The sequence below is a fragment of the Phyllostomus discolor genome, chromosome 1 (assembly GCF_004126475.2).
Source record: "Phyllostomus discolor isolate MPI-MPIP mPhyDis1 chromosome 1, mPhyDis1.pri.v3, whole genome shotgun sequence".
In the NCBI taxonomy this organism is placed as follows: Eukaryota; Metazoa; Chordata; class Mammalia; order Chiroptera; family Phyllostomidae; genus Phyllostomus; species Phyllostomus discolor.
The window spans coordinates 24,287,224-24,300,058 of NC_040903.2; the positions used below are offsets into that span (position 1 = coordinate 24,287,224).

The window sequence follows — 12,835 nt, forward strand, 5'->3', positions numbered from 1 at the left end:
AGTTTAGAGATGAGTACATGAAATGCATGTGTCATATTGCCTTACAACAAAGTTTCATGTAGCCAGGACCAACATTAAAATGCTCTTTTAAAGGTATAAGATATTGTAAAACTTCAATAAATAAAATACCACATGTGAATGTAAAACTGCATATATAATAAAAACAAGCTCAGTAACTCTCAAATTTAAAATTTGTTATTGGCTAGTTTGAAAAAGTTATTAATTATAAATAATGTGATTTTATTTTTTAAAATATTTCTTTTTAGAGAGAGGTGAAGGGAGGGAGCAAGAGAGGGGGCAGAAACATCAATGTGAGAGAGAAACATCAATCAGTTGATTCTCTTAAGCGATCTGATCAGGGACTGAACCCACAGCCGAGGTATGTGCCTTGACTGGGGATTCAAACCAGCAAACTTTTACTCTGCAGGACGGCACCCACCCACCACTGCCACCTGAGCCACACCAGTCAGGGCATCAATAATGTGATTTTAAATAGCAAGAAATATTTTTACTTTTGAAGTGATCTGAAAAATAACCAATTAAAGTTATTTAATAAATGTTTTAATGTCCATAACCTTCCACTTTCTTATCCAGAGATACTCATATCTTAATAAAATCTTGCATTTAGGATTTATAATATTCCGCCAGAGAAAAATAAAAATATTGCCATTATAATGAAGTAAATTACAAAGTATTAAAATACTTATTGCTAAATAGTTAAAAAAATAATACAGTAAAACAGATTTTTACTACTTCTGTTTCTTTGAATCAGAGACCCACTGTTGAAGATGGCAGTGAATAAAAAACTGTGATGGTTCTTATCATTGATTTAGTTTTCACAAGGAACCCAGGTAAAAAAAAATGGATTCTTGAACTTTTGTTTAAATGTTTTGCTATAAATATTGTCAATCACAGGACAGAATCACTCCTCTGTATATTGAGAAGTATGTTTGCTTCATTTTTTCTATTCTAAATGCTTATGATTAAAGTTTAATTATTCAAATGAGGTTATTCCTGTGAAGACCTTCAAAATGGCCTGTTCTGAGCAAATAACTTAAGATATCATTATGTTAGTATCCAAAATTTCTCAGATCTGACATACCCATATTTAAAATGTATATTTATTAATTTTAGAGAGAGAAGAAGGGAGAGAAATGGGGGGGAGAGGAAGAGAGAGAAACATTGATTTGTTGTTCTACTTATGCATTCATTGGTTGGCTTTTTAAAAAAAATTATTATCTTTTATTGATTATGCTATTAGTTATCCCGATTTCTCCCCTTTGATCCCTCCAATACTCCCCATTCCCTCAGGCAATCCCCCAACCATTGTTCATGTCATGGGTCATGCGTGTAAGCTTTCTGCCTGCTCCATTTCCTATACTGTACTTTATATACCCATGGCTATTCTGTGACTAGTTATTTGTTCTTCTTAATGGCCTCACCTCATCACCCATTCTCCCCTCCTGCTTCCCATCAGGTAACGTATCCATGATTCTGTCTCTGTTCTTATTTGCTTGGTTTGATTTTTAGATTCAATTGTTGACAGTTTTGTATTTATTGCCATTTTTTATTGTCTGTAGTATTGATCGTTTTTTCTTTAATAAGTCCCTTTAATATTTCATATAATAATGGTATAGTGATGATGAACTCCCTTAGTTTTTTCTTGACTGGGAAGCTCTTTATCTGCCCTTTGATTCCAAATGATAGCTTTGCTGGGTAGAGGAATCTTGGCTGTAGGTGCCTGCTCTTCATGACTTTGAATATTTCTTGCCAATTCCTTCTGGCCTGCAAAGTTTCTTTTGAGAAATCAGCTGACAACTTCTGGCCAAGATGAAGGCATAGGTAGACACACTGTGGCTCCTCGAACAACCAAAAGGACAATAATATAAAAATAAGAAAACAACCAGAAATGACAGAAAATCGAACTGTATGGAAGTCCGACAACCAAGGAGTTAAAGAAGAAATATCCGTCTAGACTGGTAGGAGGGGCAGAGCCGGACAGCCGGACAAAGAGGACTTGCGGCAAAGCGAGGTGGAGGACCAGGGTGAGCAAGGCGGTGGCTGGTGGAGCGGGCGGTCCCACATTCATAAGCAGATGTACCGGGAGGAACATCTGGGGAGCAAGACAGACTTCACAAGCCAGGGTCCCAGCACAGGGAAGTAAAGCTTCAAAACACTGATTGAAAACAACTGTGGGGGTTGAGGTGCCAGGAGAGACTTACAGCCTCACAGGAGAGTTTTTTGGAGAGACCCACAGGGTCCTAGAACATGCACAAACCACCCACCTGGGAATCAGCACCAGAGGGGCCCAATTTGCTTGTGGGTAGTGGGGGAAGTGACTGAAATCTGGCAGAGAGTGAAACAAGTGCCATTGTTCCCTTTCAGACCCCTTCCCTACATACAGCACCAAAATGCAGTGACGTGGGTTGCCCTGACCCCCTGCCTGGGTGAACACCTAAGTCTCCGCCCCTCACTATGTAGCAGGCTGACCAACACACACACACACACACACACACACAAAAAGGCCCAAATGAAAGAACAGAGCAAAGCTTCAGGAAAAAATACAACTAAGTGATAAAGAGAGAGCCAGCCTATCAGATGCTGGCTCTGATAGTTCAAAACACTGGTAATCACGATGCTCACAGAATTGGTTGAATATGGTCGAGAATTACATGAAAAAATGAAGGCTGTGCAAAGTGAATTAAAGGAAAATGTACAGGGAACCAACAGTGATGGAAAGGAAACCAGGACTCAGATCAACATTGTGAACCAGAAGGAAGAAATAAACATTCAACCAGAACAGAATGAAGAAACAAGAATTCATAAAAATGAGGAGAGACTTAGGGACCTCTGGGACAACTTTAAACATTCCAACATCCCAGTCATAGGGGTGCCAGAAGGAGAAGAGGAAGAGCTACAAATTGGAAACTTATTTGAACAAATAATGAACAAGAACTTCCCCAATCTGGCAAAAGAAATAGACTTCCAGGAAGTCCAGGAAGCTCAGAGAGTCCCAAAGAGGTTGGACCCAAGGAGGAACACACCAAGGCACATCCTAATTACATTACCCAAGATTAACAATAAAGAGAGAATCTTAGAAGCAGGAATAGAAAAGCAGAGAGTTACCTACAGAGGAGTTCCCATAAGACTGTCAGCTGATTTCTCAAAAGAGACCTTACAGGCTAAGAACGGGTTGGAAAGAAGTATTCCAAGCCATGAAAGGCAAGGGCCTACATGCAAGATTACTCTATCAAGCAAAGCTTTCACTTAGGATGAAAGGGCAGATAAAGTGGTCACAGATAAGATCAAGTTAAAGGAGTTCATCATCACCAAGCCCTTATTGTATGAAATGTTAAAGGGACTTATCTAAGAAAAAGATAAAAAATATGAACAGTAAAATGACAGCAAATTCACAGTTATTAACAACTACACCTAAAACAAAAACAAAATCAAACTAAGCAAACTAGATCAGGAACAGAATCACAGAAATGGAGATTACATGGAGGGTTATCAATAGGGAAGTGGGAGGGGGAGAGAGGGGGAAAAGGTACAGAGAATAAGGAGCATAAATGGTAGGTAGAAAATAGACAGGGGGAGGTGAAGAATAGTATAGGAAATGCAGAAGCCAAAGAACTTACATGTATGACCCATGGACATGAACTAAAGGGGGGGAATGTGGGTGGGAGGGGTTGTGCAGGGCGGAGGGGAATAAAGGGGGGAAATGGGACAACACTAATAGCATAATCAATAAAATATATTTTAAAAAATCAGCTGACAGTCTTATGGGTACTCCCCTAAGGAAAACTAAAGGTAATTAACTTTTGCTGCTTTTAAGATTCTATCTTTAATCTTGGCATTTTAATTATGATGCATCTTGAAGTGGGCCTCTTTGCATCCATCTTGACTGGGACTCTGTGCTTCCTGGACTTGTATGTCTATTTCCTTCACTAAATTAGGGATGTTTTCTTTCATTATTCTTTCAAATAGATTTCCAATTTCTTGCTCTTTCTCTCTCCTTCTGGCATGCTTATGATGTGAATGCTGGAGTACTTGAAGTTGTCCCAGAGGCTGCTTATACTACCCTCATTTTTTTTTTTTGGATTTTTTTCTTCTTGTTGTTCTTATTGGTTGGTTTTGCTTCCTCATGTTCCTAATGATTGATTTGATTCTTGGCTTCATCTGCTCTAATGTTGTTTCCCTGTAAATTGTTCTTTATTTCAGTTAGTATATCCTTTATTTCTGGCTGGATCTTTTTTATGCTGCTGATGTCCTCACTCAGTTCCTTGAGCATCCTAATACCAGTGTTTTGAGCTCTGCTTCTGATTGATTACTTATGTCCATTTCATTTACTTATTTTTCTGGAGTTTTGACCTGTTCTTTTTTCTTTTATAGATTTTATTTATTTATTTTGAGAGAGGGACGGGATGAAGAGAGAGACAGAGACAGAGACATCAATGTGCAGTCACTGGGGGCCGTGGCCTGCAACCCAGGCACGTGCCCTGACTGGGACTCGAACCTGAGACACTTTGGTTCGCATCCTGTGCTCAATCCACTGAGCTAAGCCAGCCAGGTTGATCTGTTCTTTCTTTCGTTTGGGCCATGTTTGTTTCCTTGTTTTGGCAGCCTCCCTGGGTTTGTTTCTATGTATTAGGTAGAGCTGGCTTGACTCCATTCTTGGTAGTGCAGCCTAAAGTTAGGATGTGTCCTATAGGGCCCAATGGCGCAGCCTCCCCTATCACACAAGCTGGGTACTTGAGGTGCACCCTTTGTGTGGGCTGAATACACTTTCCTCTTGTAGTTGAGCCTTGGTTGCTCTTGGCATATCAATGGGAGGGATTTAGCCAGACCAGTCAGCTGACCACCAGCCTCTTCCCTCCATGGAGGATCAGCTGTGCAGGGGCAGAGTGGTGGTGCCCCGGTGTAGTCTGTAGCTGTACACTACAGCGTTGTAGTGTATGCTGGTATACACTAGTATATACAGCTGGTATACAGTAGTATATACAACTGTATGCGTTGGCCCTGGGGTTCCCCAGTGGTGCAGAGCAAGGTCAGCCCCCACCTATGTTTTGCCCAGGGTCAACCTGCCTGAGCTAGAAAAGCAATCTGAGATGGCTGCTACTTGTGCTGGGCTTGGAGATTCCCAGGTGAAGCCAAGCTGTGACTCTAGTTTGGCTGCTGCTAGTGTTTGGCCTGGGGCTCACTGAGTCCAGCTGTTGCTGTTTGAGAGGATTTAGGAAGTTGTGGAGCATGAGCCAAGACCATCCATCCATATGGAAAAAGTAGCTTTGCTGGGCCCCTATGTCAGTTGGGGTGGAGTCTCAGGGTTTCTCCTGGGAAGGACGAACAGTGTTAGCTAGGTTAATTAGTTTCAGATATGGCACCAGCTTGTTGGCTCTGTGGGGTGAGGTTTCAGAAAAGGGACAATGGCCTCTGCTCGCCTGCTGCTAGCTACTTCAGGTGCCCTTTAGACTGCTATCCCAGTGTTTGAACTCAGACCGAGTAAGTCTGAGTAGGTGAGTCCATGTGTGGGTTCTTTAAGAGGAACTGCTTGGAGCTCCAGCAGTTTCTTCCACTGGCTGAATTCCCACTGGTTTTTGCAGCCAGAAATTGTGAGGACTTATCTCCCTGGCACTGGAACCCTGGGCTGCGGGGTATGGTGTGGGGCTGGACTCTTTGCTTCCAAGATATCCCTCCAGAATTTTCATCCACCACACATGGGTGTGGGACCAGCTAATTCCAAATCTTTGCCCCTCCTACCTGTCTAGATGGATGTGGTTTCTTTATTTCTGTAGTTGTCACACTTCTATCAACTTGATTTCTGATGCTTCTCAGTGATGGCTGTTCTATATTTTAGTTGTAATTTGATGTGGTTGTGGGAGAAAACAAGCCATGTCAGCTTATGCCACTATTCTGGTTGATTCTCGTATGTGCCCTGACTGGGGATCAAGCCCACAACCTTGGCATACCAGGTCGATGCTCTAACCAACTGAGCTACCCAGCCAGGGCTTTTTGTTAAATATACATTTTTTTAATTTTTAAAGAGATTTTATTTATTTATTTTTTGTGAGAGGGGGAGGGAGAAAGAAAGAGTGAGAGAAACATCAATTGGTTGCCTCTTACACTTGCCCCAATGAGGTAGCAGGCTGCAACCCAGGCATGTGTCCTGACTAGGAATTAAACCAGTGACCTTTTGCCTTGTGGAAGGCCACCCAACCAGCTGAGCCACACCAGTCATGGCTGTTGTTATATTTCAATATTTAACCTAAAACTATTATAAGGACTATTATATCGAATTTACATTAAAACATTTCTGAGCTCATTTTCTGAATCAGTTGAATTAAACAATAATGAACCTCAAATGTTATCCAGAATACTAATAGTAAAAATCAACTTTTTAGTCAGTGTTTGAAGTGAAGAAAATCAATATGTACAGGGAATGGAAGGAGGAATTCAATTCATTTCATAGATTATTTTCAACCTAACTATCAAGTTGACAGAATGTAATAAATAATTCTAAGTTCTTGTGAAGTAAATAAAATATATTTGAGTAGAAAGGAATGATATTTTCAATGTCAAAATCATATAATACCAATTAGTTCAAAACACACACCATGCAATTAGATATGCTATACATCTAAAATTAGTAGACTAAAAAATGTCACAGGCATGTCTTCAAATTCACGGTTTATTTTAAAAATTATTAAGATTTTGGCCCTGACCAGATATCTCAGATGGTTAGAGTCTTCCCAAAATGCCAAAGTTGTGGGTTTGATCTCCAGTCATGACATACACAAGACGCACCAATGGATGCATAAATAAGTGAAACAGTGAATTGATGGAATCAATGTTTCTCTCTCTATCTCTAAAATCAATAAATAAAAATCTTAACATTTTGAACATTCTTAGATGTTTATTCTAATGGCATTATTTAGTACAAAAAATAGAAGTGTTAATGTGGGTAATTTATAAGACATCTTCAAACGGAAGTGAGTGGCGGGGCTGGCTGACGGTAAGGGTGCTTAGAGGCAGTTCACAGAGCAAGCTGAAAATGAATACCAGAGGACTTGGATCTCAGCTAAAGGACAGTATTCCTGTTACAGAACTTTCAGCAAGTGGACCTTTTGAAAGTCATGATCTTCTTCGAAAAGGTTTCACTTGTGTGAAAAATGAACTTTTGCCCAGTCATCCTCTTGAATTATCAGAGAAAAATTTCCAGCTCAACCAAGATAAAATGAATTTTTCCACACTGAGAAACATCCAGGGTCTGTGTGCTCCACTAAAATTGCAAATGGAATTCAAGGCAGTGCAACAGGTCCAGCGTCTTCCATTTCTTCCAAGCTCAAACCTTTCCCTGGATATTTTGAGGGGTAATGATGAGACTATTGGATTTGAAGATATTCTTAATGACCCATCACAAAGTGAACTAATGGGAGAACCACACATGATGGTGGAATATAAACTGGGGTTGCTGTGATGCAGCGTGCTGATCATGGAAATGGAGAGACTACATCGTGTTTATGTCGTCTTTTTACTACAGTTGTGTGTGTACAATATTAAAAGTACTGGTGCATGAGAAAAAAAAAAAAAAAGACATCTTCATAAAAATCAGTTGTATAATTTATTTCCCACGAAAGACAACAACACAAGATACTAAAGAAACAAACTTACCAAGTGAAGTGTGGTATGCATGGTTTTATTATTTTTTTTAAATATTCTTTTCTCCTTTCATTTATGCTTCTTATTCCCTATACCTTTTACCCCATTCTCCCCCAACCCCCTCCCAGAGATCTCCATTTCTGTGATTCTGTTCCTCTTCCAGTTGTTTGCTTAGTTTTGGTTTTATAGGTTCAGTTGTTGATAGTTGTGAGTTTGTTGTCATTTTATTGTTTGTATTTTTTATCTTTTTTTCTTAGATAAGTCCCTTTAACATTTCATATAATAATGGCTGGGTGGTGGTGAACTCCTTTAACTTGATCTTATCTGTAACCACTTTATCTGCCCTTTCATCCTAAGTGAAAGCTTTGCTTGATAGAGTAATCTTGCATGTAGGCCCTTGCCTTTCATGGCTTGGAATACTTCTTTCCAACCCCTTCTTAGCCTGTAAGGTCTCTTTTGAGAAATCAGCTGACAGTCTTATGGGAACTCCTCTGTAGGTAACTCTCTGCTTTTCTATTCCTGCTTCTAAGATTCTCTCTTTATTGTTAATCTTGGGTAATGTAATTAGGATGTGCCTTGGTGTGTTCCTCCTTGGGTCCAACCTCTTTGGGACTCTCTGAGCTTCCTGGACTTCCTGGAAGTCTATTTCTTTTGCCAGATTGGGGAAGTTCTTGTTCATTATTTGTTCAAATAAGTTTCCAATTTGTAGCTCTTCCTCTTCTCCTTCTGGCACCCCTATGACTGGGATGTTGGAATGTTTAAAGTTGTCCCAGAGGTCCCTAAGTCTCTCCTCATTTTTATGAATTCTTGTTTCTTCATTCTGTTCTGGTTGAATGTTTATTTCTTCCTTCTGGTTCACAATGTTGATCTGAGTCCTGGTTTTCTTTCCATCACTGTTGGTTCCCTGTACATTTTCCTTTAATTCACTTTGCACAGCCTTCATTTTTTCATGTCATTCTCGACCATATTCAACCAGTTCTGTGAGCATCGTGATTACCAGTGTTTTGAACTGTGCATCTGATAGGCTGGCTCTCTCTTCATTACTTAGTTGTATTTTTTTCTGGAGCTTTGCTCTGTTCTTTCATTTGGGCCATATTTCTTTGTCTTGGTGCACCTATTATATTGTAAGGGGTGGAGCCTTAGGTATTCACCAGGGCAGGACAACACAATCACTGTGTTGTGGCTCTGTATGTGCGGGAGCGGTCTGAGAGGAAGCAATGCCACTTGTTTGGCTCTCCTCCCGGCTTCCAGTCACTTCCCCTGCTACCAACAATCAAATTGGGCCCTTCTTGTGCTGGTTCCCCTGGTGAGTGGGTTTGTACATGTTTTAGGACTGTGTGGGTGTATGTCTCCAACATACTCTCCTGTGAGGCTGGGAGTTTCTCCTGCCACTGCCACCCCCACAGATTTTTCCAGTCAGAGTTTCTGAGGCTTTATTTCCCCATGCTGGAACTCTGGGTTGCATGGTCTGTCTTGCTCCCCAGTTGTTCCTCCCAGTTTATCTGCATACAAATGTAGGACTGCCAGCTGCTACTTGCCTTCACCGCCCCCCAGTTCTTCAGCGACTGCCTTGCTCTGAGTCCTCTCAGCCCCAGCTTCCCATCTCTGCCTCTCCTACCAATATTTTTAACTCCTTGGTTATCCAACTTCCATACAGCTCAATTTTCTGGCAGTTCTGGGGTGTTTTATGTTTTTAAATTTGTTGTTGTCCTTCTTTTGGTTGTGCGAGGAGGCACAATGTATATACCTATTCCTCCATCTTGGCTGGAAGTCTCAACCTGGTATGCATGGTTTTATTTTATTATTTTTTAAAGATTCTATTTTTTTAGACAGAGGAGAAGGGAGAAAGAGAGGGAGGTAAACATCAATGTGTGGTTTTCTCTTGCGTGCCCCCTATCAGGGACCTGGCCTGCAACCCAGGTATGTTCTCTGACTAGGAATCAAACCCGTGACCCTTTAGTTTGCAGTCCGGCACTCAATCCACTGAACCACCTCAGTCAGGACCATATACATGGTTTTCATCAAGTGAACCACATTGACTGGCCTTGAAAATATTTAAAAAATCCATATAATTGTTATGTTCTCTTACCGTCCGAGAAAACATTGCCAGAGAGGACGATTCTGTGTTGCCAAGTCAGAATCTTTAGAACCAAACAATTTAGCTAAAAGTCGAACAACAGCTAATCGCTCTTCTCCATCATTGCTCTAAGAGAAAAGAGAAAATAAGTGAATCCTGCAGTTATTCAACAGATCAGGGGAAATAAAATGAAACATTCCTGGGAAGCTTACAATTTCTTATTCTGCTTACAATGAGAAGTTTAAAATATATTCTCTCCTTTACTATGTAGAAATTGATTTGATTCTATGTGAGGTCATCTTGCTCTTTGCTCTTATTCAAACCTTCACAAATGCTAATTTATGCCTACTTTATTGCTGTTTGTAGTCAACACAGACATTGTAGTAATAGCAAGGTAATCATTCAATTCTAACATTCCCTAAGACTCCTAGAAAATATTCTGTGAAAGGCAAAACTTCAAGTAATTCCCAGCCCAATAAGCCTTGTTTACAAAGAGCCTTTCCCATAATTTGAGCTCCAACATAATCCCATATCAATGAAGGTTTTGATATGTAAATTTTATTTATTTTTTTTATTGTTGACACTATTATAGATATCCCTCACTTTCCCATTCTTTGCCCATTTAAAGAAGGATCCCCTACTGACTGTGGAAAATGACACAGAAGAATGTCTTAATTCAGGAAAACTAATTTTATTAGAAGAACATGAATGTTAGGATCTAAAAGTGAACTGACTACTACAAAAAAGCAAAAACTTAACATTGTTTTTGATGAGGACCTCCTATTTTATTATCCTGAATCAATATATGGTAAGAAATTTCTGTTCCAGTTTCACTAGTGATGTCATGTCTTAAATTGTTATGAAACCATATGGTATGTGAAGCTTTTTTAAAAATCACATATTCACTAGGAAAATAAAAGCAATACCTAAAAGCAATCGCTGATTTTAAGTGTTCAAATACAGTGTCTAAAGTGATACCAGAAATCCAATAAACAAATACTTATGAGAAAAGACAGTAAGTTAAAAAAAAAAAGAACTCATGGACATGCAGAACGACATGCTGATTTTAGGGAGTGGAGTGCAGTGGGTGCAGGTGGAAGAGGGTACAGGTGTGATAAATGGTAATGGAAAACATACAATAAAAAATGAACTATTAAAGTAAAAGACCATGGTATGAAGATAGTGTTTTCCTAATGAATATTTAACTTTCAGGAATAGGGATGTTTATGGGTAAAATGGGCACATGCATCAAACATAAAAATAAAAACTTTATCAAGCTGTAACACTTATAATTGTAAAATGACTTTTCTTCAGCACATTTTCTCAAGTGATATGATGATCTAGATTAGTGCTGCTTTTGAGTAAGTACAATTAACTAGCCAACATGGCTTATTTTTAAAAGATTTTTATTTATTATTAGAGAGAGGGGAGGGGAAGAAGAGAGGAAGAGAAACATTAATGTGTGGTTGCCTCTTGCATGGCCCCCACTGGGGACCTGGCCAGCAACCCAGGTATGTGCCCTGACTGGGAATTGAACTGATGACCCTTTAGTTTGAAGGCTGACACTCAATGCACTGAATTATACCAGCCAGGTCTATTTTTCATTTTTAAGAAATCATTCTATCCATTAAATGTCAAAACTAGAATAAGGGGAAATTTTATATTACTTGCATGTGACTACTTTAGTAGCTTAGTGATTATTTCAAATGATGTGACATTTCACATCTATATATTTAACTACTGAAATAAAAATAAGTGAGAACTCACCCCTAATGTTTCTTTATTTTTAAATATTTTATTGTTTATGCTATTACAGCTGTCTCAATTTTTTCCCCTTTGCCCCTCTTCACCAGCATCCTCTCACTCACTCAGGCAATCCTCACTACCACCATTTAAAATTTTAAATAAATTCCTTGAGTGAGGCTGGAATGTGATTATAGAAATGGTAAATTTTTTGGTGCAAAAATTTGGGATGCAAAAATGATGTACAGCCACAGTATTACTTTATCCCAAAGTGTAAAATTATCTAAGCTATTACATAATGCATTATTTAAATACAATTGCATATATATCTTAGTAATTAAAACAGTAGATAAGACTCTACATCAATAATTTACCAGTGACTTTCTTAAAAAAAAAAACAAAAACAAAAACAAACAAAACCCTGTTATTTTTTTCATCCTGGCTAGAAAAGGCAACTAACTCTATTAATTATATCTAATTGCAAAGTAACTGACTCAGAATAATTCTCTGAAAATTTTTACTCCTACCTTGGTTGGAGATAAGGTAATTGTAACTGTTATAATGCTTTTAAATCTGGGGGATACATGTAAATGTCTCTCTCTCTCTGTGCATGCCATGAAAAAAGTCTTAAATGTAAACATGGTAAATTTCACGATGACTATGGCCAAGGCTGTTATGCAGCACAGCTCCAGGGTTAGGGAACAGCACTTTGTGGACCTGTGCAGTGGACAGTGTACACAGTTGCATGCAGTGGCCCAGTACAGATGAAAATCAAACAAATTGTGACCTATGACTCTTAACTATTAAAAGCTGTAGCTACATGATTCAGAGATATAACTACAGAATAATCACCATGGTCATAAAAACTTCCTAGGCTATCTGCTTAGGACATAATGGTAATTCAAAATGGGGCACCCTAATTATACACACACATGGCACCTAAGCTACTCTGAATCTCAGTTTCTTCATTTGTGATGAGAAAAGTAATACTGGTACAGTCTAGTGTTGCAGTCAGGAGCAAGTAATAACACAGGTGATGGTACCTGTTGTAAGACATTAAATAAACATTCCATCATTACTATTATTTAGACAAAATATTAATTCCACATAAAGTTAAAAAAGATGTGAAATATCTAGGAACATAGAAAAACAAAAATGGCTTTGTATACTACTAAAAGAGACTAGAAAGAAGTAACGTTAACTCACTACAGTGTTAATTTTTTTAAAAAAGAAATTAAGATATTAATTAAAAATTCTTGTTCATGTACCTTTAAAGTATACCTATGAAATCAAATTGCAGCAGTGAGGAGAAGGTATAAAATAAAGGAGCGATTGGGGACTGTGGTAAACTGAAAAGCT

At 38.9% G+C, this 12,835-nt stretch overlaps 2 protein-coding genes across 4 annotated transcripts in view; one reads left to right on the forward strand and one right to left on the reverse strand.

Annotated features, from left to right (window-relative positions):
- Positions 1-12,835, reverse strand: part of PDS5A (PDS5 cohesin associated factor A) — a 119,767-nt gene that overhangs the window by 63,216 nt on the left and 43,716 nt on the right. For all 3 annotated transcript variants that reach the window (XM_028507080.1, XM_036019899.1, XM_028507081.2), the window contains exon 9: positions 9,746-9,861. In XM_028507080.1, the coding sequence (XP_028362881.1) occupies positions 9,746-9,861 (116 nt within the window). The remainder of the gene's footprint in view (positions 1-9,745; positions 9,862-12,835) is intronic.
- On the forward strand, positions 6,979-7,589 carry LOC114492650 (proteasome maturation protein). Its single transcript, XM_028507083.2, has one exon. It carries the CDS (start codon positions 7,049-7,051, stop codon positions 7,472-7,474), a length of 426 nt encoding a protein of 141 aa, XP_028362884.1. The 5' UTR covers positions 6,979-7,048; the 3' UTR covers positions 7,475-7,589.